General features: G+C 43.1%; 1 protein-coding gene across 5 annotated transcripts in view; it reads right to left on the bottom strand.

The window, feature by feature from the left end:
- Positions 1-24,845, bottom strand: part of gpsm2 (G protein signaling modulator 2) — a 96,692-nt gene that overhangs the window by 7,879 nt on the left and 63,968 nt on the right. For 4 of the 5 annotated variants that reach the window (XM_068037588.1, XM_068037592.1, XM_068037589.1 and 1 more), the window contains 3 exons: positions 21,962-22,150; positions 15,480-15,636; positions 3,755-3,960 (listed from right to left, as the gene is read on the bottom strand). In XM_068037588.1, coding sequence (XP_067893689.1) covers positions 3,755-3,960; positions 15,480-15,636; positions 21,962-22,150 — 552 coding nt within the window. The remainder of the gene's footprint in view (positions 1-3,754; positions 3,961-15,479; positions 15,637-21,961; positions 22,151-24,845) is intronic. The other variant, XM_068037591.1, reaches the window with a different exon arrangement.

Genomic DNA, 24,845 nt, shown 5'->3' with positions numbered 1-24,845 from the left:
CTGAAAGTGGCAACGCAGGTGGATAAGGTAGTCAAGAAGGCATACGGCATGCTTGCCTTCATCGGTCAGGGCATAGAGTATAAAAATTGGCAAGTCATGCTGCAGCTGTACAGAACTTTAGTTAGGCCACACTTAGAATATTGCGTGCAATTCTGGTCGCCACACTACCAGAAGGACGTGGAGGCTTTGGAGAGGGTACAGAGGAGGTTTACCAGGATGTTGCCTGGTCTGGAGGGCATTAGCTATGAGAGGTTGGAAAATCTCAGATTGTTTTCACTGGAACGACGGAGGTGGAGGGGCAACAAGACAGAGGTTTACAAAGTTATGAGCGGCATGGACAGAGTGGATAGTCAGAAGCTTTTTCCCAGGGTGTAAGAGTCAGTTACTAGGGGACATAGGTTTAAGGTGCGAGGGGCAAAGTTTAGAGGGGATGTGCGAGGCAAGTTTTTTTTACACAGAGGGTGGTGAGTGCCTGGAACTTGCTGCCAGGGGAGGTGGTGGAAGCAGATACGATAGCAACGTCTTAGAGACATCTTAACAAATACATGAATAGGAAGGGAATAGAGGGATATGGGCCCCGGAAGTGCAGAAGGTGTTAGTTTAGGCAGGCATCAAGATCGACGCAGGCTTGGAGGGCCGAATGGCCTGTTCCTGTGCTGTACTGTTCTTTGTTCTTTGTTCATAGATTTAAAGTAACTGGTTGAAGGATTAGAGGGGAGTTGGAGTTATTTTTTTTTCACGCAGAAGGTGGTGGGGCCTGGATCTCACTGTCTGAAAAGGCTGTAGAGGGAGAAATCCTCATCACATTCAAAAAAAATACTTGGATATACACTTGAAATGCCATAACCTACAAGGACTACAGGTCAAGAGTTGGAAGGTGGGCCAGTACTGACAGTGGGCAGAATGGCTAAATTTTACTGTTTCTAAATATTCCACAGAAGGCAAATCTGCAGGCATCAGTATTCTCCCTAGAACCAATAGTACATGTTAGACAGGATTTGTAAGCACTCTTAAGTCAGAACAATTACATATTAAAACTAATACTGGTCCATGACCAAATACCAACCCAATGACCATGAGAGAACAGTAATGTGGACAGAGGGTGGGATTTCCCCCAGCAGATTAGTTTCCTACTATTGTTAGTCATTGAGGACCTTTGATCAGACTCCAAGCATGAGCTCCATTGTTAGATTACATCAGACGTAGCTTAATTTTTCCTGAGGGCAACGAAGAGAACAAGAGTTGAATGTTTTACAACGTTGGTTGTAGCATCAGTTGTCCTGACTATACTTAATGTATTTATACTTAGTATTTGTTAGCCTTCGTAGAATGGTAGTTATGATTTGCTTCCCTTCCAGTGAACAATGCTTAGCATCTGTCTCAAATGATGATTGATGTGCAAAATGTCTCACTACCATGTCTGCAATTAGGCCTTGTAGGTTATGGCATTTCAAGTGCATATCCAAGTATTTTTCTGAATGCGATGAGGATTTTTCCCTCTACACCCTTTTCAGTCAATGAGTTCCTGACCACGGAACCTTCTGGGTGAAAAAAATTACTACAACTCCCCTCTAATCCTTCAATCAGTTACTTTAAATCTATGCAGCTCTGATGAAGAGTCACTGACCTGAAACGTTAACTCTGCTTTTCTCTCCACAGATGCTGCCAGACCTGCTGAGTATTTCCAGAATTTCTGGTTTTTATTTCAGGTTTCCAGCATCTACAGTATTTTGCTTTTACTTTAAATCTATGTCATTCAGTGATTTAACTTTCTGCTAACAGAAATAGGTCCTTCCTATCTACTTTATCTCAGCCCTCATAATTTTATTCACCTCAATTAAATCTCCCCTCAGCCTCCTCTGTTCTGAAGAAAACAACAACAGCCCATTGAACCATTGCTCATGGCTAAAATTCTCCATTTCGGGCGACATCATTCAAAATCATCTCTGCATCCTGTCCAATGTGATCACCTCCCTCTTCTGGTGACCAGAATTGTACGCAGTACTCTAGCTGTGGTATAGCAAATGTGTCATACACTTTGTAGCTCAGTGCACCAATTTCAACCCACTGTACTTAAACAAATTTAAAGACAATTTTAAGACTTCAAAGTGGTGAACACTTATTTTTCAGACTGGAGGGATCAGTATTAGGACCACTGCTTTTTTTGATATATTTTAATAATCTGGACTCAAAACAATAGGGCATAATTTCAAAGTTTGCAGCTGATACAAAACCTTCGAATTTAGTAAACAATGAGGAGGATAGTAACAGACTTCTGGGGGACATAGACTGCTGAAATGAGCAGACCAGGGTAGATGAAATTAATGCAGAGAAGTGTGAAGTAATACATTTTTAGTGGGAATAATGAGAGGAGACATCATAATTTAAGTGGTACAATGCGCTGCACAGTCCCTTTAAGATTGCCACCTGGCCGTGCATGCGCGCATCTTAATGGGAATGTTGCTTGTGCATGGCACATTCCTGATTGCTGCGTAGCTTAGAGGGAACAAAGGGTATAATTTTAAAGGGGGTTCATGTATAAAAATCTTTGAAGGTAGGAGGGCAAATTGAGATGACTACATTTTTTTTTTAAAAAGCATAGGGGATCCTTGGTTTTATTAGGGAGAAACAAGGAAGCTGGGATTGTTCTCAGAGCAGAGAAGGTTAAGAGGAGATTTGAAAAAGTATTTTGATAGAATAAATAAAGAAACTGTTTCTAGTGGCATAAGGAACTAGAGGACAGAGGTTTAAGACGATTTGGAATGCAGTGCCAAAAAGGATGCGCCAATTCAAAATTTAACTTTCAATAAAGAAAATTGGATAAATATAAAAAGGGGAACAAAATCAGAGCAGCAGAGTGGGATTAATTGGATAAACTCTAACAAAGAGCTGGCACAGGTACAATGGACCAAATGGTCGTCTCCTGCATCATTTTATGATTCTATGAAATGTGTTTCTCCCCCTTCTCATAAAACTTTCATGAAGGAGGTATATTCTTACCCAGGCCCCAGCAGCCCTCCTAAACCAATTCATTTGTGAGCCCAGACAGTAAGAATCAAAAGGTTTTGCTCAACTGTGAAGAACATCATAGCCACACACACCTCGGCTGTTACTTTATCTTTCTTCAAAAGCTCCCCTCCCTCACAGCATGTGTAATGAAACTAAATATAGCTGAGACCAGCTAAACTTAAATACAGACCGGGAATGGAATTTGGTCTGTTTTGGTTAATGTTAAACTACACATTGTCTGTACTTGGAAGCTTTCCATCCATTTTAATCGGAATTTTACATAAATAGGAAGTTAATTCCATTATATTGGATACACACAAGAACTTGATAAAACTCAATTACAACATGGAAGGAAACAAGCCATATTAGTGTTTATTCTCCACATGAGCAGCAGTCCTAATCCCAAGTGCACATTGCACTCCCATATTCCTTTATCCCCTATTTCTTCAATTACCTATCTAACATTTTTAAATGTTGATGTGATCGCTGCTTGAATCACCAACTCCAATAGTGCATTCAAGTCTCTCAACTCTCAATGTAAAAAAAAAAGTTTTTCTTGCTCTCAGTCCTAAGTTGCCTACATTTAATCTTATCCATGTCCCCTCGTTCTAAACTCCCTTTCCATCAGGACCAGAAACAGTGCAACAGAGTAGAATTTCACATTCAGAAACTTCACATGTGAACTGCAACTGATATTTTTAGAAATGAAGTCAATAACGATGGAAGGTCTCAAAATCTGACTTACCTGACATTTTACCAGCATATCAAAGAATGAATCATCTGGCTCCTTGCTGTCACCACTGGTTATCAGGCGACTGAGAACAGGGTGGCTATTATGCTGGTTAAGGCGCAAGCCCGGAAGATTGCGACTGCTTGCACGCTGGTCATCTAATCGGCGGCTCTGAGAACTAGCAAGCCGATCCAAAAACTCATCTGTCTGTGGTGAGGCTACTGAAGTAGAAGGAGCAAGCATATTGGAGATGCAATATTTTGGCAAAAAAATTACAAACTACTTTCAATAAAAAGGGCGTTTTTATTCCCGTCGAGTTTGAAATTAGGTTATACAGCCAGTAACCTTGACATAATATGCAGCAACAGTATTGTAACAGAACAAATCTGATTTGCAGTAATGCAAGATAGTTTTTAGTAAACAACTGCAATTCAGAAATGCTTTCTAAACTCAAGGAAAGTACTAAATTTCATATTTATAGACATACAGTAAACTCGAGACCATTTTGAAGAGGTCGCAGGTCTAATAAGGATATCTCTTATCAAGATTGGTGAAAATTTTATAATGTTACAAGTGGACATTATTTTTTGGTCAGGTTCCTACAACATTATCATGTTTAAAAGGTCTCCAAACCAAAGAACTGATAAACACAGACAGGCAAGTTTGTTTGCCTGGTGGGGTGTGCAAGTAAAATAACTTTCCTTTCAGTGCAGCAGCTTTTTCGGGAGCAGCGTGTGAGCGAGTGAGCAGCTGGGAAAGTCCGTTTGAAAGTAAATTTAATTTCCTTTTGTTTTTCGGCGGAGGCCAGGGGGCTGCTGGGTAAGTAAAACACTATATATTTGGGCGGTTTAAAATAACTTTCCTTTCAGTGCAGCAGCTTTTTCGGGAGCAGCGTGTGAGCGAGTGAGCAGCTGGGAAAGTCCGTTTGAAAGTAAATTTAATTTCCTTTTGTTTTTCGGCGGAGGCCAGGGGGCTGCTGGGTAAGTAAAACACTATATATTTGGGCGGTTTAAAATAACTTTCCTTTCAGTGCAGCAGCTTTTTCGGGAGCAGCGTGTGAGCGAGTGAGCAGCTGGGAAAGTCCGTTTGAAAGTAAATTTAATTTCCTTTTGTTTTTCGGCGGAGGCCAGGGGGCTGCTGGGTAAGTAAAACACTATATATTTGGGCGGTTTAAAATAACTTTCCTTTCAGTGCAGCAGCTTTTTCGGGAGCAGCGTGTGAGCGAGTGAGCAGCTGGGAAAGTCAGTTTGAAAGTAAATTTAATTTCCTTTTGTTTTTCGGCGGAGGCCAGGGGGCTGCTGGGTAAGTAAAACACTATATATTTGGGCGGTTTAAAATAACTTTCCTTTCAGTGCAGCAGCTTTTTCGGGAGCAGCGTGTGAGCGAGTGAGCAGCTGGGAAAGTCAGTTTGAAAGTAAATTTAATTTCCTTTTGTTTTTCGGCGGAGGCCAGGGGGCTGCTGGGTAAGTAAAACACTATATATTTGGGCGGTTTAAAATAACTTTCCTTTCAGTGCAGCAGCTTTTTCGGGAGCAGCGTGTGAGCGAGTGAGCAGCTGGGAAAGTCAGTTTGAAAGTAAATTTAATTTCCTTTTGTTTTTCGGCGGAGGCCAGGGGGCTGCTGGGTAAGTAAAACACTATATATTTGGGCGGTTTAAAATAACTTTCCTTTCAGTGCAGCAGCTTTTTCGGGAGCAGCGTGTGAGCGAGTGAGCAGCTGGGAAAGTCAGTTTGAAAGTAAATTTAATTTCCTTTTGTTTTTCGGCGGAGGCCAGGGGGCTGCTGGGTAAGTAAAACACTATATATTTGGGCGGTTTAAAATAACTTTCCTTTCAGTGCAGCAGCTTTTTCGGGAGCAGCGTGTGAGCGAGTGAGCAGCTGGGAAAGTCCGTTTGAAAGTAAATTTAATTTCCTTTTGTTTTTCGGCGGAGGCCAGGGGGCTGCTGGGTAAGTAAAACACTATATATTTGGGCGGTTTAAAATAACTTTCCTTTCAGTGCAGCAGCTTTTTCGGGAGCAGCGTGTGAGCGAGTGAGCAGCTGGGAAAGTCAGTTTGAAAGTAAATTTAATTTCCTTTTGTTTTTCGGCGGAGGCCAGGGGGCTGCTGGGTAAGTAAAACACTATATATTTGGGCGGTTTAAAATAACTTTCCTTTCAGTGCAGCAGCTTTTTCGGGAGCAGCGTGTGAGCAGCTGGGAAAGTCCGTTTGAAAGTAAATTTAATTTCCTTTTGTTTTTCGGCGGAGGCCAGGGGGCTGCTGGGTAAGTAAAACACTATATATTTGGGCGGTTTAAAATAACTTTCCTTTCAGTGCAGCAGCTTTTTCGGGAGCAGCGTGTGAGCGAGTGAGCAGCTGGGAAAGTCCGTTTGAAAGTAAATTTAATTTCCTTTTGTTTTTCGGCGGAGGCCAGGGGGCTGCTGGGTAAGTAAAACACTATATATTTGGGCGGTTTAAAATAACTTTCCTTTCAGTGCAGCAGCTTTTTCGGGAGCAGCGTGTGAGCGAGTGAGCAGCTGGGAAAGTCAGTTTGAAAGTAAATTTAATTTCCTTTTGTTTTTCGGCGGAGGCCAGGGGGCTGCTGGGTAAGTAAAACACTATATATTTGGGCGGTTTAAAATAACTTTCCTTTCAGTGCAGCAGCTTTTTCGGGAGCAGCGTGTGAGCGAGTGAGCAGCTGGGAAAGTCAGTTTGAAAGTAAATTTAATTTCCTTTTGTTTTTCGGCGGAGGCCAGGGGGCTGCTGGGTAAGTAAAACACTATATATTTGGGCGGTTTAAAATAACTTTCCTTTCAGTGCAGCAGCTTTTTCGGGAGCAGCGTGTGAGCGAGTGAGCAGCTGGGAAAGTCCGTTTGAAAGTAAATTTAATTTCCTTTTGTTTTTCGGCGGAGGCCAGGGGGCTGCTGGGTAAGTAAAACACTATATATTTGGGCGGTTTAAAATAACTTTCCTTTCAGTGCAGCAGCTTTTTCGGGAGCAGCGTGTGAGCGAGTGAGCAGCTGGGAAAGTCAGTTTGAAAGTAAATTTAATTTCCTTTTGTTTTTCGGCGGAGGCCAGGGGGCTGCTGGGTAAGTAAAACACTATATATTTGGGCGGTTTAAAATAACTTTCCTTTCAGTGCAGCAGCTTTTTCGGGAGCAGCGTGTGAGCGAGTGAGCAGCTGGGAAAGTCCGTTTGAAAGTAAATTTAATTTCCTTTTGTTTTTCGGCGGAGGCCAGGGGGCTGCTGGGTAAGTAAAACACTATATATTTGGGCGGTTTAAAATAACTTTCCTTTCAGTGCAGCAGCTTTTTCGGGAGCAGCGTGTGAGCGAGTGAGCAGCTGGGAAAGTCCGTTTGAAAGTAAATTTAATTTCCTTTTGTTTTTCGGCGGAGGCCAGGGGGCTGCTGGGTAAGTAAAACACTATATATTTGGGCGGTTTAAAATAACTTTCCTTTCAGTGCAGCAGCTTTTTCGGGAGCAGCGTGTGAGCGAGTGAGCAGCTGGGAAAGTCAGTTTGAAAGTAAATTTAATTTCCTTTTGTTTTTCGGCGGAGGCCAGGGGGCTGCTGGGTAAGTAAAACACTATATATTTGGGCGGTTTAAAATAACTTTCCTTTCAGTGCAGCAGCTTTTTCGGGAGCAGCGTGTGAGCGAGTGAGCAGCTGGGAAAGTCCGTTTGAAAGTAAATTTAATTTCCTTTTGTTTTTCGGCGGAGGCCAGGGGGCTGCTGGGTAAGTAAAACACTATATATTTGGGCGGTTTAAAATAACTTTCCTTTCAGTGCAGCAGCTTTTTCGGGAGCAGCGTGTGAGCGAGTGAGCAGCTGGGAAAGTCAGTTTGAAAGTAAATTTAATTTCCTTTTGTTTTTCGGCGGAGGCCAGGGGGCTGCTGGGTAAGTAAAACACTATATATTTGGGCGGTTTAAAATAACTTTCCTTTCAGTGCAGCAGCTTTTTCGGGAGCAGCGTGTGAGCGAGTGAGCAGCTGGGAAAGTCAGTTTGAAAGTAAATTTAATTTCCTTTTGTTTTTCGGCGGAGGCCAGGGGGCTGCTGGGTAAGTAAAACACTATATATTTGGGCGGTTTAAAATAACTTTCCTTTCAGTGCAGCAGCTTTTTCGGGAGCAGCGTGTGAGCGAGTGAGCAGCTGGGAAAGTCCGTTTGAAAGTAAATTTAATTTCCTTTTGTTTTTCGGCGGAGGCCAGGGGGCTGCTGGGTAAGTAAAACACTATATATTTGGGCGGTTTAAAATAACTTTCCTTTCAGTGCAGCAGCTTTTTCGGGAGCAGCGTGTGAGCGAGTGAGCAGCTGGGAAAGTCAGTTTGAAAGTAAATTTAATTTCCTTTTGTTTTTCGGCGGAGGCCAGGGGGCTGCTGGGTAAGTAAAACACTATATATTTGGGCGGTTTAAAATAACTTTCCTTTCAGTGCAGCAGCTTTTTCGGGAGCAGCGTGTGAGCGAGTGAGCAGCTGGGAAAGTCCGTTTGAAAGTAAATTTAATTTCCTTTTGTTTTTCGGCGGAGGCCAGGGGGCTGCTGGGTAAGTAAAACACTATATATTTGGGCGGTTTAAAATAACTTTCCTTTCAGTGCAGCAGCTTTTTCGGGAGCAGCGTGTGAGCGAGTGAGCAGCTGGGAAAGTCCGTTTGAAAGTAAATTTAATTTCCTTTTGTTTTTCGGCGGAGGCCAGGGGGCTGCTGGGTAAGTAAAACACTATATATTTGGGCGGTTTAAAATAACTTTCCTTTCAGTGCAGCAGCTTTTTCGGGAGCAGCGTGTGAGCGAGTGAGCAGCTGGGAAAGTCAGTTTGAAAGTAAATTTAATTTCCTTTTGTTTTTCGGCGGAGGCCAGGGGGCTGCTGGGTAAGTAAAACACTATATATTTGGGCGGTTTAAAATAACTTTCCTTTCAGTGCAGCAGCTTTTTCGGGAGCAGCGTGTGAGCGAGTGAGCAGCTGGGAAAGTCCGTTTGAAAGTAAATTTAATTTCCTTTTGTTTTTCGGCGGAGGCCAGGGGGCTGCTGGGTAAGTAAAACACTATATATTTGGGCGGTTTAAAATAACTTTCCTTTCAGTGCAGCAGCTTTTTCGGGAGCAGCGTGTGAGCGAGTGAGCAGCTGGGAAAGTCAGTTTGAAAGTAAATTTAATTTCCTTTTGTTTTTCGGCGGAGGCCAGGGGGCTGCTGGGTAAGTAAAACACTATATATTTGGGCGGTTTAAAATAACTTTCCTTTCAGTGCAGCAGCTTTTTCGGGAGCAGCGTGTGAGCGAGTGAGCAGCTGGGAAAGTCCGTTTGAAAGTAAATTTAATTTCCTTTTGTTTTTCGGCGGAGGCCAGGGGGCTGCTGGGTAAGTAAAACACTATATATTTGGGCGGTTTAAAATAACTTTCCTTTCAGTGCAGCAGCTTTTTCGGGAGCAGCGTGTGAGCGAGTGAGCAGCTGGGAAAGTCAGTTTGAAAGTAAATTTAATTTCCTTTTGTTTTTCGGCGGAGGCCAGGGGGCTGCTGGGTAAGTAAAACACTATATATTTGGGCGGTTTAAAATAACTTTCCTTTCAGTGCAGCAGCTTTTTCGGGAGCAGCGTGTGAGCGAGTGAGCAGCTGGGAAAGTCCGTTTGAAAGTAAATTTAATTTCCTTTTGTTTTTCGGCGGAGGCCAGGGGGCTGCTGGGTAAGTAAAACACTATATATTTGGGCGGTTTAAAATAACTTTCCTTTCAGTGCAGCAGCTTTTTCGGGAGCAGCGTGTGAGCGAGTGAGCAGCTGGGAAAGTCCGTTTGAAAGTAAATTTAATTTCCTTTTGTTTTTCGGCGGAGGCCAGGGGGCTGCTGGGTAAGTAAAACACTATATATTTGGGCGGTTTAAAATAACTTTCCTTTCAGTGCAGCAGCTTTTTCGGGAGCAGCGTGTGAGCGAGTGAGCAGCTGGGAAAGTCAGTTTGAAAGTAAATTTAATTTCCTTTTGTTTTTCGGCGGAGGCCAGGGGGCTGCTGGGTAAGTAAAACACTATATATTTGGGCGGTTTAAAATAACTTTCCTTTCAGTGCAGCAGCTTTTTCGGGAGCAGCGTGTGAGCGAGTGAGCAGCTGGGAAAGTCCGTTTGAAAGTAAATTTAATTTCCTTTTGTTTTTCGGCGGAGGCCAGGGGGCTGCTGGGTAAGTAAAACACTATATATTTGGGCGGTTTAAAATAACTTTCCTTTCAGTGCAGCAGCTTTTTCGGGAGCAGCGTGTGAGCGAGTGAGCAGCTGGGAAAGTCCGTTTGAAAGTAAATTTAATTTCCTTTTGTTTTTCGGCGGAGGCCAGGGGGCTGCTGGGTAAGTAAAACACTATATATTTGGGCGGTTTCTGAACCCGAGACACCACACTTGTAGTGTCTCCCACCCGCCCTCCTCCTCTAACCAAAAAAAAGGACTCGGTGGGGTGTTTATAAGGTAAGGCTTTTTCGATTTCTCTGGTTTTATTGTGATTGGTAAAAACTTTTCGTTCCTTTTTCATTTAACTAAGTTTAAACTTAAGATTAAAAATGGCAGGAGATCTCAGACCCGTATCATGCTCCTCTTGCTCAATGTGGGAGCTCAGGGACATGGCTGATGACCCTGACTCCTTCACGTGCAGGAAGTGTGTCCAGCTGCAGCTCTTGTTAGACCGCATGACGGCTCTCGAGCTGCGGATGGACTCACTTTGGAGCATGCGCGATGCTGAGGAGGTCGTGGATAGCACGTTTAGTGAATTGGTCACACCGCAGATTAGGATTGCTGAGGGAGAAAGGGAATGGGTGACCAAAAGGCAGAGAAAGAGCAGGAAGGCAGCGCAGGAGTCCCCTGCGGTCATCTCCCTCCAAAACAAGTATACCGTTTTGGATACTGTTGAGGGAGATGGCTCACCAGGGGAAGGCAGCAGTAGCCAGGTCCATGGCACCGTGGCTGGCTCTGCTGTTCCGAAGGGCGGGAAAAAGAGTGGAAGGGCTATAGTCGTAGGGGATTCGATTGTAAGGGGAGTAGATAGGCGGTTCTGTGGTCAAAAACGAGGCTCCCGAATGGTATGTTGCCTCCCAGGTGCACGGGTCAGGGACGTCTCAGATCGGCTGCAGAACATTCTAAAGGGGGAGGGTGAACAGCCAGTTGTCATTGTGCACATAGGCACTAATGATATAGGTAAAAAACGGGATGAGGTCCTACATGCAGAGTTTAGGGAGTTAGGAGCCAAGTTAAAAAGTAGGACCTCAAAGGTAGTAATCTCAGGATTACTACCAGTGCCACGTGATAGTCAGAGTAAAAATGAAAGAATAGTCAGGATGAATGCGTGGCTTGAGAGATGGTGCAGGAAGGAGGGGTTCAGATTTTTGGGACATTGGGACCGGTTCTGGGGGAGGTGGGACTATTACAAATTGGACGGTCTACACCTGGGCCGGACTGGAACCAATGTCCTTGGAGGTGCTTTTGCTAACGCTGTTGGGGAGGGTTTAAACTAATGTGGCAGGGGGATGGGAACCAATTGAGGTCAGTTGACAGTAAGGAGGTAGTAACAAAAGCCTGTAAGGAACTAGATAATGAAGTCAGTGTGACTAAGGGGAAGAGCAGGCAGGGAGCAGATGATGAATATAAAGGGACTGGTGGTCTGAGGTGCATTTGTTTTAATGCAAGAAGTGTAGTAGGTAAGGCAGATGAACTTAGGGCTTGGATTAGTACCTGGGAGTATGATGTTATTGCTATTACTGAGACTTGGTTGAGGGAAGGGCATGATTGGCAACTAAATATCCCAGGATATCGATGCTTCAGGCGGGATAGAGAGGGAGGTAAAAGGGGTGGAGGAGTTGCATTACTGGTCAAAGAGGATATCACAGCTGTGCTGAAGGAGGGCACTATGGAGGACTCGAGCAGTGAGGCAATATGGACAGAACTCAGAAATAGGAAGGGTGCGGTAACAATGTTGGGGCTGTACTACAGGCCTCCCAACAGCGAGCGTGAGATAGAGGTACAAATATGTAAACAGATTATGGAAAGATGTAGGAGCAACAGGGTGGTGGTGATAGGAGATTTTAATTTTCCCAACATTGACTGGGATTCGCTTAGTGTTAGAGGTCCAGATGGAGCAGAATTTGTAAGGAGCATCCAGGAGGGTTTTCTAGAGCAGTATGTAAATAGTCCAACTCGGGAAGGGGCCATACTGGACCTGGTGTTGGGGAATGAGCCCGGCCAGGTTGTTGAAGTTTCAGTAGGGGACTACTTTGGGAATAGTGATCACAATTCCGTAAGCTTTAAAATACTCATGGACAAAGACGAGAGTGGTCCAAAAGGGTGAGTGCTAAATTGGGGGAAGGCCAACTACACCAAAATTCGGCAGGAGCTGGGAAATGTAGATTGGGAGCAGCTGTTTGAAGGTAAATCCACATGTGATATGTGGGAGGCTTTTAAAGAGAGGTTGATTAGCGTGCAGGAGAGACATGTTCCTGTGAAAATGAGGGATAGAAATGGCAAGATTAGGGAACCATGGATGACAGGTGAAATTGTGAGACTAGCTAAGAGGAAAAAGGAAGCATACATAAGGTCTAGGCGGCTGATGAAAGACGAAGCTTTGAAAGAATATCGGGAATGTAGGACCAATCTGAAACGAGGAATTAAGAGGGCTAAAAGGGGTCATGAAATATCTTTAGCAAACAGGGTTAAGGAAAATCCCAAAGCCTTTTATTCATATATAAGGAGAAAGAGGGTAACTAGAGAAAGGATTGGCCCACTAAAGGACAAAGGAGGAATGTTATGCTTGGACTCAGAGAAAATGGGTGAGATTCTAAACGAGTACTTTGCATCGGTATTCACCGAGGAGAGGGACATGACGGATGTTGAGGTTAGGAACAGATGTTTGATTACTCTAGGTCAAGTCGGCATAAGGAGGGAGGAAGTGTTGGGTATTCTAAAGGGCATTAAGGTGGACAAGTCCCCAGGTCCGGATGGGATCTATCCCAGGTTACTGAGGGAAGCGAGAGAGGAAATAGCTGGGGCCTTAACAGATATCTTTGCAGCATCCTTAAACACGGGTGAGGTCCCGGAGGACTGGAGAATTGCTAATGTTGTCCCCTTGTTTAAGAAGGGTAGCAGGGATAATCCAGGTAATTATAGACCGGTGAGCCTGACGTCAGTGGTAGGGAAGCTGCTGGAGAAGATACTGAGGGATAGGATCTATTCCCATTTGGAAGAAAATGGGCTCATCAGTGATAGGCAACATGGTTTTGTGCAGGGAAGGTCATGTCTTACCAACTTAATAGAATTCTTTGAGGAAGTGACAAAGTTGATTGATGAGGGAAGGGCTGTCGATGTCATATACATGGACTTCAGTAAGGCGTTTGATAAGGTTCCCCATGGCAGGCTGATGGAGAAAGTGAAGGCGCTTGGGGTCCAAGGTGTACTAGCTAGATGGATAAAGAACTGGCTGGGCAACAGGAGACAGAGAGTAGCAGTAGAAGGGAGTTTCTCAAAATGGAGACGTGTGACCAGTGGTGTTCCACAGGGATCCGTGCTGGGACCACTGTTGTTTGTGATATACATTAATGATTTGGAGGAAAGTATAGGTGGACTGATTAGCAAATTTGCAGACGACACTAAGATTGGTGGAGTAGCAGATAGTGAAGGGGACTGTCAGAGAATACAGCAGAATATAGATAGATTGGAGAGTTGGGCAGAGAAATGGCAGATGGAGTTCAATCAGGGCAAATGCGAGGTGATGCATTTTGGAAGATCCAATTCAAGAGTGAACTATACAGTAAATGGAAAAGTCCTGGGGAAAATTGATGTCCAGAGAGATTTGGGTGTTCAGGTCCACTGTTCCCTGAAGGTGGCAACGCAGGTAAATAGAGTGGTCAAGAAGGCATACGGCATGCTTTCCTTCATCGGACGGGGCATTGAGTACAAGAGTTGGCAGGTCATGTTACAGTTGTATAGGACTTTGGTTCGGCCACATTTGGAATACTGCGTACAGTTCTGGTCGCCACATTATCAAAAGGATGTGGATGCTTTGGAGAGGGTGCAGAGGAGGTTCACCAGGATGTTGCCTGGTATGGAGGGCGCTAGCTATGAAGAGAGGTTGAGCAGATTAGGATTATTTTCATTAGAAAGACGGAGGTTGAGGGGGGACCTGATTGAGGTGTACAAAATCATGAGAGGTATAGACAGGGTGGATAGCAAGAGGCTTTTTCCCAGAGTGGGGGTTTCAATTACTAGAGGACACGAGTTCAAAGTGAAAGGGGAAAAGTTTAGGGGGGATATGCGTGGAAAGTTCTTTACGCAGAGGGTGGTGGGCACCTGGAACGCATTGCCAGCGGAGGTGGTAGATGCGGGCACGATGGAGTCTTTTAAGATGTATCTAGACAGATACATGAATGGGCAGGAAGAAAAGAGATACAGAACCTTAGAAAATAGGCGACATGTTTAGAGAGAGGATCTGGATCGGCGCAGGCTTGGAGGGCCGAAGGGCCTGTTCCTGTGCTGTAATTATCTTTGTTCTTTGTTTGTTCTTTGTTCCGTCCCTATACTCATTCAAGTCCAAACAACTTTGGTGCAGGTTGGCAATAGAAAGACCTGGGCCTAAAGTATGCACAGGAGGTCTGGTCTGGAGGGCATTAGCTATGAGGAGAGGTTGGATAAACTCGGATTGTTTTCACTGGAACGACGGAGGTGGAGGGGCGACAAGACAGAGGTTTACAAAGTTATGAGCGGCATGGACAGACTGGATAGTCAGAAGCTTTTTCCCCAGGGTGCAAGAGTCAGTTACTAGGGGACATAGGTTTAAGGTGCAAGGGGCAAAGTTTAGAGGGGATGTGCGAGGCAAGTTCTTTACACAGAGGGTGGAACTTGCTGCCAGGGGAGGTGGTGGAAGCAGGTACAATAGCGATGTTTAAGAGGCATCTTGACAAATACATGAATAGGGTGGGAATAGAGGGATACAGTCCCTGGAAGTGCAGAAGGTTTTAGTTTAGACAGGCATCAAAATCGGCGCAGGCTTGGAGGGCCGAATGGCCTGTTCCTGTGCTGTACTGTTCTTTGTTCTTTGAATATTGCTGGGGGCTGACCATCCAAAACCATGTAGATCACAACTGGCAAGTGTTTTGCTGCTTGTGTAAAGAGCAACAGGCCAGGTGCACAATGATGGGAGTAAGTAGCTCTTGCAGCAAGAGACGCACCACTATTTTGTGTAGCAGCTTACATGTACGCTTATATCTGCAGTCACTGAAGCTTTGGACTTTGTGAAATCCTGACTAATCGGAAAAAAAACACAGGACTCTTTTGCTGAAGTGTTATCAGGCACTGGCAGTACCATTCCTGCTCTGGAGTTGGGTTGAAGACCAGCTTGCAGCATTTGACAATTCCTGACAGTCTCCATAGTGAATTAGTGCATCCACATACATTGTTCCTCAGTTAAGTGTGGCATTATCTATAAATGCAATCAGGAGAGCAAAGGCTGTTGGACTCCTTCTTCCTGTGAATCTAAACTTGCCCAATATACCTCTATTCTTGGTCTCTCTATTTATACTATTTGAAGGAAAAAGATTCCTATAGATGCTCACATTCTGCCAAGGAATGGCTTGTTAGAAAGACTGGCTCCAGCAAAAAGTGTTAGAAACCCCAGTTAGCCAAATAACTGGCTGAAAGTATGAGCACAAATAAAAATTCCTGCAAGAAATTTAAAAGCACACTTAAAATTTCCCTAGCCTAACAGGGGCAACTATATATGGATGCAATTCCAACATAAAGTCAGGAAAATTGAAAGAACACTCACTTAATGTTTTGGGTCTGGTTGATGAGGCTGGTGCAGTGCTTGTCGGCCCATTCTGACTCTTGGTAAATGAGCATCGTTGATCATCCATTCGATTGCTCTGGAATCGACTCAGCAAATCAAAAAACCCTTCTTCTCCCAGCATACTGGAATTCATTCTCTGAAGACAAATATTATAAATTGTACATCAATGTAACACTAGCTGCATTTAGAAAGTTCTACATAACAATTATACACAATCTGTACAATACACATATGAGGGAGAATACGTTCCTTCGCATGAGGTAACTCAAGAGTGGGGATGATTATTCTGGGGAGGCAGAATTGAGAAAATATTAACAGCTCCCGAAGAAGATGCATTTAGGTTATATATTAACACTGTTATAAATGTGAAAGTTATACACAAACATCAGATTAATTAAGATCAGTCACAGAAGCCAAAGAAAAATCTAAATTAGTGTAATGAACACTAAAAGTACCTTTGCAAGGGTCAAATGTTTTAAACTACATTCTAAAATGGGGAGGAAAAAGAATTAAAGTATGAATAACTGATTTAAAATGTCAACTGTAAATGTTTTTGCTCATACTTTTAGCTAGTTATTTGGCTAAATGGGGTTTCTAACACTTTTTGCTGGAGCCAACTATAAATAATTCTGTTATCAATTTCACTTTTATACCATCTGTACACCAGTGCTCATAGCTACTAGTAATTTAAATTTGCAATTAGCAGCTATCTGGTCTAATCATCACCCTCCACTTGGTGTAGATTTCAACAATATTATGTTACTGCATTATATAGTTGGCATCTTTGCCATGTGAAAAATTTGTCATGCACATTTGTCAACATCAAATAAAAACTCTCAAAAATTGGACTGAAGATACTATTGACAATTTTTACACCGGAAATTGTTACTATGTATACACACAGTTCACTTAAACATACACACACTCACAAAAAGTTCTTACACTACGATCTCAAAAAACACAAGTTGCTGGAAGCATGAATTAGAAATTTGTTTAAAAATAGAAGTAATTTTGGTTGTTTCTGCTAAGAAGCTACATAAACAAAGTTATCAGGTGCCAGAATCATATTCTGACTTAAGTCATGAATAAGCAGTGTTTGTTGATTTTTTAAAAAACCATATAAAATTGATACTCTGGGATTGCATTAATGTCTTATCGCTCCCATGGGTATTTATTTTAAATAATCTGCACTCAAAAAGCATTTGATATACCACATAATAGATTGGTTGGCAAAACTGAAGCCCATGGGATCAAAGGAGCAGCAGCTGCAGCACGGATATGAAATTGGCTAAAGGACAATAAAGGAAAGAATAATGGAGAACAATTGTTTTCTCAGACTGGAGGGAAGAGTTAACAATGTAGACTTGGGTATGCTGGTCATATCAAAGTTTGCAGATGAGACAAAACTTGGAAATGTAGTAAATTTTGAGGCAGATAGCAACAGACTTTAGCAGCACTGGTGAAATTTTTTTTTTTATTCATTCATGGGATGTGGGCGTCGTTGGCCAGGCCAGCATTTATTGCTCATCCCTAATTGCTCTTGAGAAGGTGGCGGTGAGCTGCCTTCTTGAACCGCTGCAGTCCATGTGGGGTAGGTACACCCACAGTGCTGTTAGGAAGGGAGTTCCAGGATTTTGACCCAGTGACAGTGAAGGAATGGCGATATAGTTCCAAGTCAGGATGGTGTGTGACTTGGAGTGGAACTTGCAGGTGGTGGTGTTCCCACGTATTTGCTGCCCTTGTCCTTCTAGTTGGTAGCGGTCGCGGGTTTGCAAGGTGCTGTCCAAGCAGCCTTGGTGAATTGCATCTTGTAGATGGTACACACTGCTGCCACTGTGCGCCAGTGGTGGAGGGAGTGAATGTTTGTAGATGGGGTGCCAATCCTGCTTTGTCCTGGATGGTGTCGAGTTTCTTGAGTGGTGTTGGAGCTGCACCCATCCAGGCAAATGGAGAGTATTCCATCACACTCCTGACTTGTGCCTTGTAGATGGTGGACAGGCTTTGGGGAGTCAGGAGGTGAGTTACTCGCCACAGGATTCCTAGCCTCCGTCCTGCTCTTGTAGCTACTCCAGTTCAGTTTCTGGTCAATGGTAGCCTCTAGGATGTTGATAGTGGGGGATTCAGCGATGGTAATGCCATTGAATGTCAAGGGGAGATGGTTAGATTCTCTCTTGTCGGAGATGGTCATTGCCTGGCACTTGTGTGGCATGAATGTTACTTGCCACTTATCAGCCCTAGCCTGGATATTGTCCAGGTCTTGCTGCATTTCTACAAGGACTGCTTCAGTATCTGAGGAGTCATGAATGGTGCTGAACATTGTGCAATCATCAGCAAACATCCCCACTTCTGACCTTATGATTGAAGGAAGGTCATTGATGAAGCAGCTGAAGATGGTTGGGTCTAGGACACTACCCTGAGGAACTCCTACAGTGATGTCCTGGAGCTCAGGTGATTGACCTCCAACAACCACAACCATCTTCCTTTGTGCTAGGTATGACTCCAGCCAGCGGAGGGTTTTCCCCGATTCCCACTGACCTCAGTTTTGCTAGGGCTCCTAGCAAATGGGGAGACAGCAGCTTAAATTTAATGCAAATAAGTTTTAAGTGATGCATTTTGGTGGTAAGAATGAGTAGAGTAATATAAATAAATGGTACAATTTTAAAGGATGCTGGAACAGAGACACCTATGGGTATATGTTCACAACTCTTTGAAGGTGGCAGGACAAGTTGAGATGGTTGTTAGAAAAGCAGAGGGGTTCCCTTGCTTTATAAAACAGATGCATAAAGTATAAAAGCAAAGGCAGTATGCCAAATCTTTATAAAATCACTAGATGAAGTATTGTCCAATTTTGAACACCACACTTTAGAAAGTAAGGCCATAGAGAGGATGCCGAGGAGATTTACTAGAATGGTACCAGTGGGACTTCGGTTATTTTATTTTTATTTTTTATTTATTTAGAGATACTGCACTGAAACAGGCCCTTCGGCCTACCGAGTCTGTGCCGACCATCAACCACCCATTTATAATAATCCTACACTAATTCCATATTCCTACCACATCCCCACCTGTCCCTATATTTCCCTACCACCTACCTATACTAGGGGCAATTTATAAAGGCCAATTTACCCATCAACCTGCAAGTCTTTGGCATGTGGGAGGAAACCCACGCAGACACAGGGAGAACTTGCAAACTCCACACAGACAGGACCCAGAATTGAACCCGGGTCGCTGGAGCTGTGAGGCTGCGGTGCTAACCACTGCGCCACTGTGCCACTCCTTGGAGGGGCTGGGATTGTTCTTAAAGCAGAGAAGGTTAAGGAGTGATTTAACAGAGGTGTTCATAATCATAATCGAAGTGTTCTGATAGTGTAAATGAGGAGAAACGGTTTCCAGTGGCAGGCTCAGTAATCAGGGCAAAGATTTAAGGTAATTGAAAAAGGAACCAGAGGTGACATGAGGAGAATTTTTCTTGCACAGCAATTTTTTGATCTGGAATGCAGTGCCTGAAAGAGTAGTGGAAGCAGATTCGATAATAACTTTCAAATGACAACTGCATGAATAGTTGGAGGGTAAGAGAGAGAGAGATTCATTAGGTAGCTCTTTCAAAAGAGCCAGCACAGGCAAGATGGGCTGAATGGCCTCCTGTGCTGTATTATATGATTCTATGGAAGACAGGACAGTATTATTCAGTTTCTCCTTCTGGTGGGGCGCACCAGTATTAATGTGGGAAGTGACCATGGGGATAGGAGGGCAAGGATGAACCCCCAAGATACATCAGAGGTGATTGTGTAAGCTGAGGAACAGAAGCTGTTAGTAGCAGTATAGTAGGGTATGAGCAGTTTCCAGAAGGGAGCCAAGTGTGATTGTGCACTGAAGGAAGATGTAGTAGTTAACAGCATCAAATTAGACTGAAGGCAAGAATAAGTGGGAACAGAAAGACAGAGTCATGGTCAGAGAGGATGTTACTTATGGCTTTGGCCAATGTGATGTTGGTACCAACTTTATGGGTTTGTATGAAAAATTGATATTTTTTTCAGTCTCAAGTTTAAAATATTAAAATTTTAAATTCAAACTTTTCAGGGAACTGACAGGGGAGCTCAACTTCTATTAATTTTCTTTGAGACATGGAACAATTTTCACCAGTTTGATCTTGAATAACTGGGAGATTGAAAAGTTGTTTACTTCAGATTGCTGAGGGGATTGTTTTGAAAAAGCAACCTTTTCAGCGTTCCAATTTTACTTCTCCTGGCTTAAACCCTAACCTTATTACCTCCAACTTAAAGAGCAGTGAGGGCAACACAGCTTGCAAACATTCTGTTGTACTCTGTGGTTTTCTACGACAAACATTAAGATTTAAACCTACTGGCATGTAATCATATTTAAGCTAGGGTGAGAATGCAAAATGCCATTGCTTGCTTCCAATCTTAGCGTCATACTGCTCATCATACTATGACAGCTACATACTCCGCCATTATGCAGCATCAACTTGCATGTATATAAGACTTTTAAATAGAAAGTCCCAAAGCACTTTATAAACGCAGTATGAATTCAGACCTTTTCCAGCCCTCTTCTCCAATTTGCCACTGATTACTCAAAGCATGACGGTAAAATGCCGTCCCTTTTGTTTGGAGCAAAGGCTGGAAAGTTCACCAGCATTCAACAGCTATTCAAGATAAACTGTTCCTTGTGATTTTATTGATTGATTGGATAATTGGTAATTTTTATTTCCTTATGTAAATATGCACTTCCCATGTGTTCAATTCTTTTGGCATTTGCCACATTTTAAATTAGAATCCTGTTCTCTAAACCCATCTGTACTGATGGGTTTACACTGCACAATGCTGTGAAATCTGCCTTGTTTATAATTCCAAAGACATCTCTGGCCTATGGAAAGACTGAATGCTCAACCCATTTTTACCCAAGAAACTGGTAGCCATTTACAGTCACTTGTATTTCTGTAGCAGCTCTGTTCCCTCCTGAAGTGTGGCAAAAAGTCACATGCAGAGGCTCTTTGTGCTGCCACAAGAAGTAGCTGCCTCCTTTAGTTCACAGTGCTGTCACCAGCAAATGTAGGAGACAAATAAACAATGCCAGGAGGAAACTCTACAATTAATCTTATTTGCCTTAAAGAAGCAGAAATTGAACTTAGAATACATGTACTCTATATAGAGAATATAGTTTGCAAAAATCAAATATAAAATCACTCACATCTCAGTAGCTCCCAGCTTTAGTTAAATTCTTGAGGAGACTCAAGAATTTAACAAAAATGCAAACTAGTATTCTATAAAATAAGTCTACTTCCTTTTAGAAAATACCTACACAAATGTCCAGCTTGAACAGTAAAATTTGAAATTAATCACATTTAATGCAAATATAGCACTCAAAGAAACCCAATTGAGATTCTAATATCATGTAGAAAACAAATATATAAGTACACATCTCTAACTTTTCCCAGTTTTGCTGCCAAACCAACAAAACGTCAACTCTTTGTCTCCACAGATGCTGCTAGGCCTGCTGAGTATTCACAGCATTTTCTCTTTTTATCTCAAAACATATAAATGGTTGATGGGCCACTGGGGTTGTGTCACCCAATCACTGTAGTTTCCTGCAGCTAGTGTTAATCGCCTCTGCAGGTCACAGGGCAAGTGTCCAGAGATTTTCGGAGATGAGCCTACAGTTCTTTTTTGCCTTTCCGAGGAGATTGTGTGACTGCATGCAGAGGATGGAGGTATTGGTCTGTGCAAATTACAGTATGCCTAGAGGGGGGACTAGCCCAATGGGCCAGTAGGGCTTTTCCTGTCCTTTTTCCTATGTTTCATAATAGGGGAATAATAAATACGCTTAGTAAGTAAATGTTGATGCTCATAGTTTTGAATCAGACATTTCTACACCTTTCATATAGCTGTCACTCTTGCCTTCACCACCACCAATACTGCGGCCATGTAGCTACAAAAACCACCCCCACCCCATCACCATTTCCTCCACTCAAAACTTGAAATTTGAGCCAAGTTAAATGTGACCCCAGTGCGAAGGTGCAACAAGTTACATTCTCAAACTTCTAAATGAACATTAACCTGAGTGCAATTATCACAGGAAAACAATAGCCTGATTTATCTGTATCCACTAAACCTCATTAGCTTCCAAGCACATCCACTTACTAAATGAATGGCCCTTCAGGAGAACATATCATTTGGTTCCATTTGAATACATTAAAGTGGCTTTGCCTGTATTAAATATGTTCCATGATGTACATCTATTGATTTTTCCCTTCCTACGGGAAAGTTATGAAACCAAGATTAGAAATTCAGACAGATTGATGGAAATCAAAACACATAGATTGGGAAATTTGTTCTATTTTGTACTTGGATTCAAGAATACCTTAAAGAGTTTGGTGAGTTGGGTATCATCTATCAAACAAGAAGATGTAAACAATAAAAACAAAGTATTATAACAAAGCTTACCTTTTGTGGAATGTGGACTCTGGCATCATTTATGACCACAGAGTTACTGGTGTCCTTAAGAACTTTTGCAGATGAATTGCTACTTTTGTGCTTTTTGCCCCTGAATCGATTTACAAACAACAACTTTGTTGACGGCTTCCAAAGTGCAGGTTTCTGTTTCACAAATATTTCGCTGTTCCAGTTCTGAACCTGGGCAAAACAAATTCATTCATCAATATTACAAAACCTGCACATTAAAATGCCTCCAAATATATAGCCACTGATCATTTGATGATCACTGGAATGGGGGGGAAAAAAAAAAAGAGGGGAACAAGTAGCAGTTTGAATTGAAGAAGAGTTTATGCCCTCCAGCTCCCACGCAACCTTCCAGAAGGATTAGGAGAAAAATAGCAAAATAGAGATTGCCTTCACAGAGAGGAGATATTCTACATTTCGCAAGTCACCTTACAGCTCAGACACACAACCACGGGAGATTCACTTGATGCATTAGGAAATTCTATTTTCAATTCATTGACACTGCACTGTCATAAGTATACTTTCCAGTCAGGTGTTTATCTCAGCAACTAAATGCATCTGGAATGTTTATTATCAGTAGTATTGCCCTAGGGAAGCTGTAATCATGTATTCTCCATCTGTCAAATTTGTTCTGATGAGACCACTTTCCACACCAATGCTTCCAATATGTCTCCCTTTTTCCTCAACTAAGAATTCCCCTCCACCATGGTCGACAGGGCCCTCGACTATATTTCCACCACCTCCACTGTGATGCCACCACCAAACACATCTTTCAGCATTCTGAAAGGACTGCTCCCTCTGCGACACCCTGGTCCACTCTTCAATCACTCCCAACGTCCAGTCCCCTTCCCACAGCACCTCTCTGTACAAGCATAGGAGATACAACACCTGCCCTTTCACCTCCTGCCTTCCCACTGTCACTCCTTCCAGGTGAAACAGCGATTTACTTTGTCAGGCAAGCCCCCCTCCTGCCAAGACTGAGGCACATAGTATTTCGCCACATGAACATTAAGACTTAAAATTGCAGCTGGGAAGAAAGAGGGCCTATCACAAGGAATTGCCAGGCCCCTGACTGGAAAGACATTTGCATGCTAGCAGACAGTGATGGAACAAGGGACCCAGTCCTTGCTTCCCAATACACAGAAGAAGTGGTCAGACCAGTGTAGTCACATGACTAGCTAGCTGTTGGTTTTCTGAATTTGAACTGGCCACAGAATTTTGAACTCAGTAAGCTGTTTTCTCCTGGACTGAGAACACCTCTCATCTTGCTCTCACCAGCTTCGGAAAACATTGAAGACACATGAACTCCAAGAGAGAAAAGCCTCCTACAGTGAACAAGGTTTAAGAAGAATACTGGGCCCCAACGAAAAGTAAGGCTACTTACAAAAGGACTACAATGAGCTGGAAGTACAGTAAACAAGAAACTGTTCTGATATTGCCTCAAATCTCTTCATTTTATTTTTCTTCTCTTTTCTGTCCCTATTTGCACGTGTGTATCGCATGTGCATGCTAGCATGGGTGCACATCTATCTGTAGGCGTTAACCCCATTAGAGTTTAAGGTTTAATAAATTTCACTTTTCTTCTTTAAACCTGAGAAAGCCTGTTTATGCTCATTTCTTTGCCTTATAATTGGAAAGTGGTGAACAAGGATTCACCAAATGGGGAGCTCAAAACACTGTTTAAAAATAAAACTCTGTTACAATAAGACCAGGTAAGACAGTAAAAGACCCCTGGACACCTTTCTCATCTGGTCGTAACAACTTGTACAATTTCGTATACTGTATTTGCTGCTCATGATGCAGTCTCCACTATTTTGGAAAGACTGGGTGATCACTTTGCTGAACACCCCAGTTCAGTACACAAACTACGACCCTTAGCCTGTCATTTTAATTCTCTGTCCCACTCCCACTCTGACCTCAACCTCCTAGAATGTTCCAATGAAGCTCGAGGAACAATACTTCATCTTTCAATCATGCACTTTATAGCCTTACAGAATATTAGGCTAAAGATTCGTTAGGGCCCATATTTGGGTAGAGAGATCGCAATTCACGACCTGCCAGCACCTGATGCCATTGAGGCAGGCAGCAGCAAACTGTTACTACTTCATTTACCTGATTGAAACATTGGTCCAAGCATGGCTCACGCTGCTAGCTACCTGAGGACTCAGCAACAGGCCAAGCAGCCAGCGTTAATCTCATGTGGTGCAGCCAGTCTACCTTTCTTAAAAGGGAGCTCTGCTCAGTTGAAGGGAGCTGTTGCTGGTTGCCTGTACCGACACTGGCTGCATGCAGCAGCTGCAAAAATCACGCACCAGGGAAGAAAGAGGACTCCTAGGTTCACAAATGAGGTGCTGAAGGCCTTAGACCTGGAGGTGGGCAGGAGCAAGAGAGAGTCATGTTTCTACAGAGGACCACCCTCTAAAGGGAATGGGAGCAGATGGCCAGGGAGGTCAATGTAAGCAGTCTGACCCTAAAGACCTGGCAGCAGTACCACAAGAAGTTCAATGATCTCACACAGGTAGCCAAGGTCAGTGAATGCATCAAAAAGGGCTTTATACTCACCACACCACCAATCTCTCAAGCTGCTCAATGCACCACTCCCCTGTCAGTGCTCTAGCAGCGCTACAGAACTGAATTTCTCAGCCACTAAATTCAACAGTTTCAAATCATAACAAGTACCACCGTTTTTTTTGGACAGCGGGTGCTGGTAATGCTTCTGTTGCAAGTACGGGTCCTCTAGACCCATCTTTTGTTTCTATATTTGTTCCATTACCACTCTCTTTTTGCCTAGTATCATCCCTTTGTCATTTAATTAATCCTGCATCGCACCATTTCACAGTATTTCACTTTTGCTCCTTCCTACTAACCC

This window comes from Heterodontus francisci, chromosome 8 (assembly GCF_036365525.1).
Source record: "Heterodontus francisci isolate sHetFra1 chromosome 8, sHetFra1.hap1, whole genome shotgun sequence".
NCBI lineage: Eukaryota > Metazoa > Chordata > Chondrichthyes > Heterodontiformes > Heterodontidae > Heterodontus > Heterodontus francisci.
Note: the sequence above shows the minus strand (reverse complement) of the source record. Positions and strands in the feature narration are given on the sequence as shown.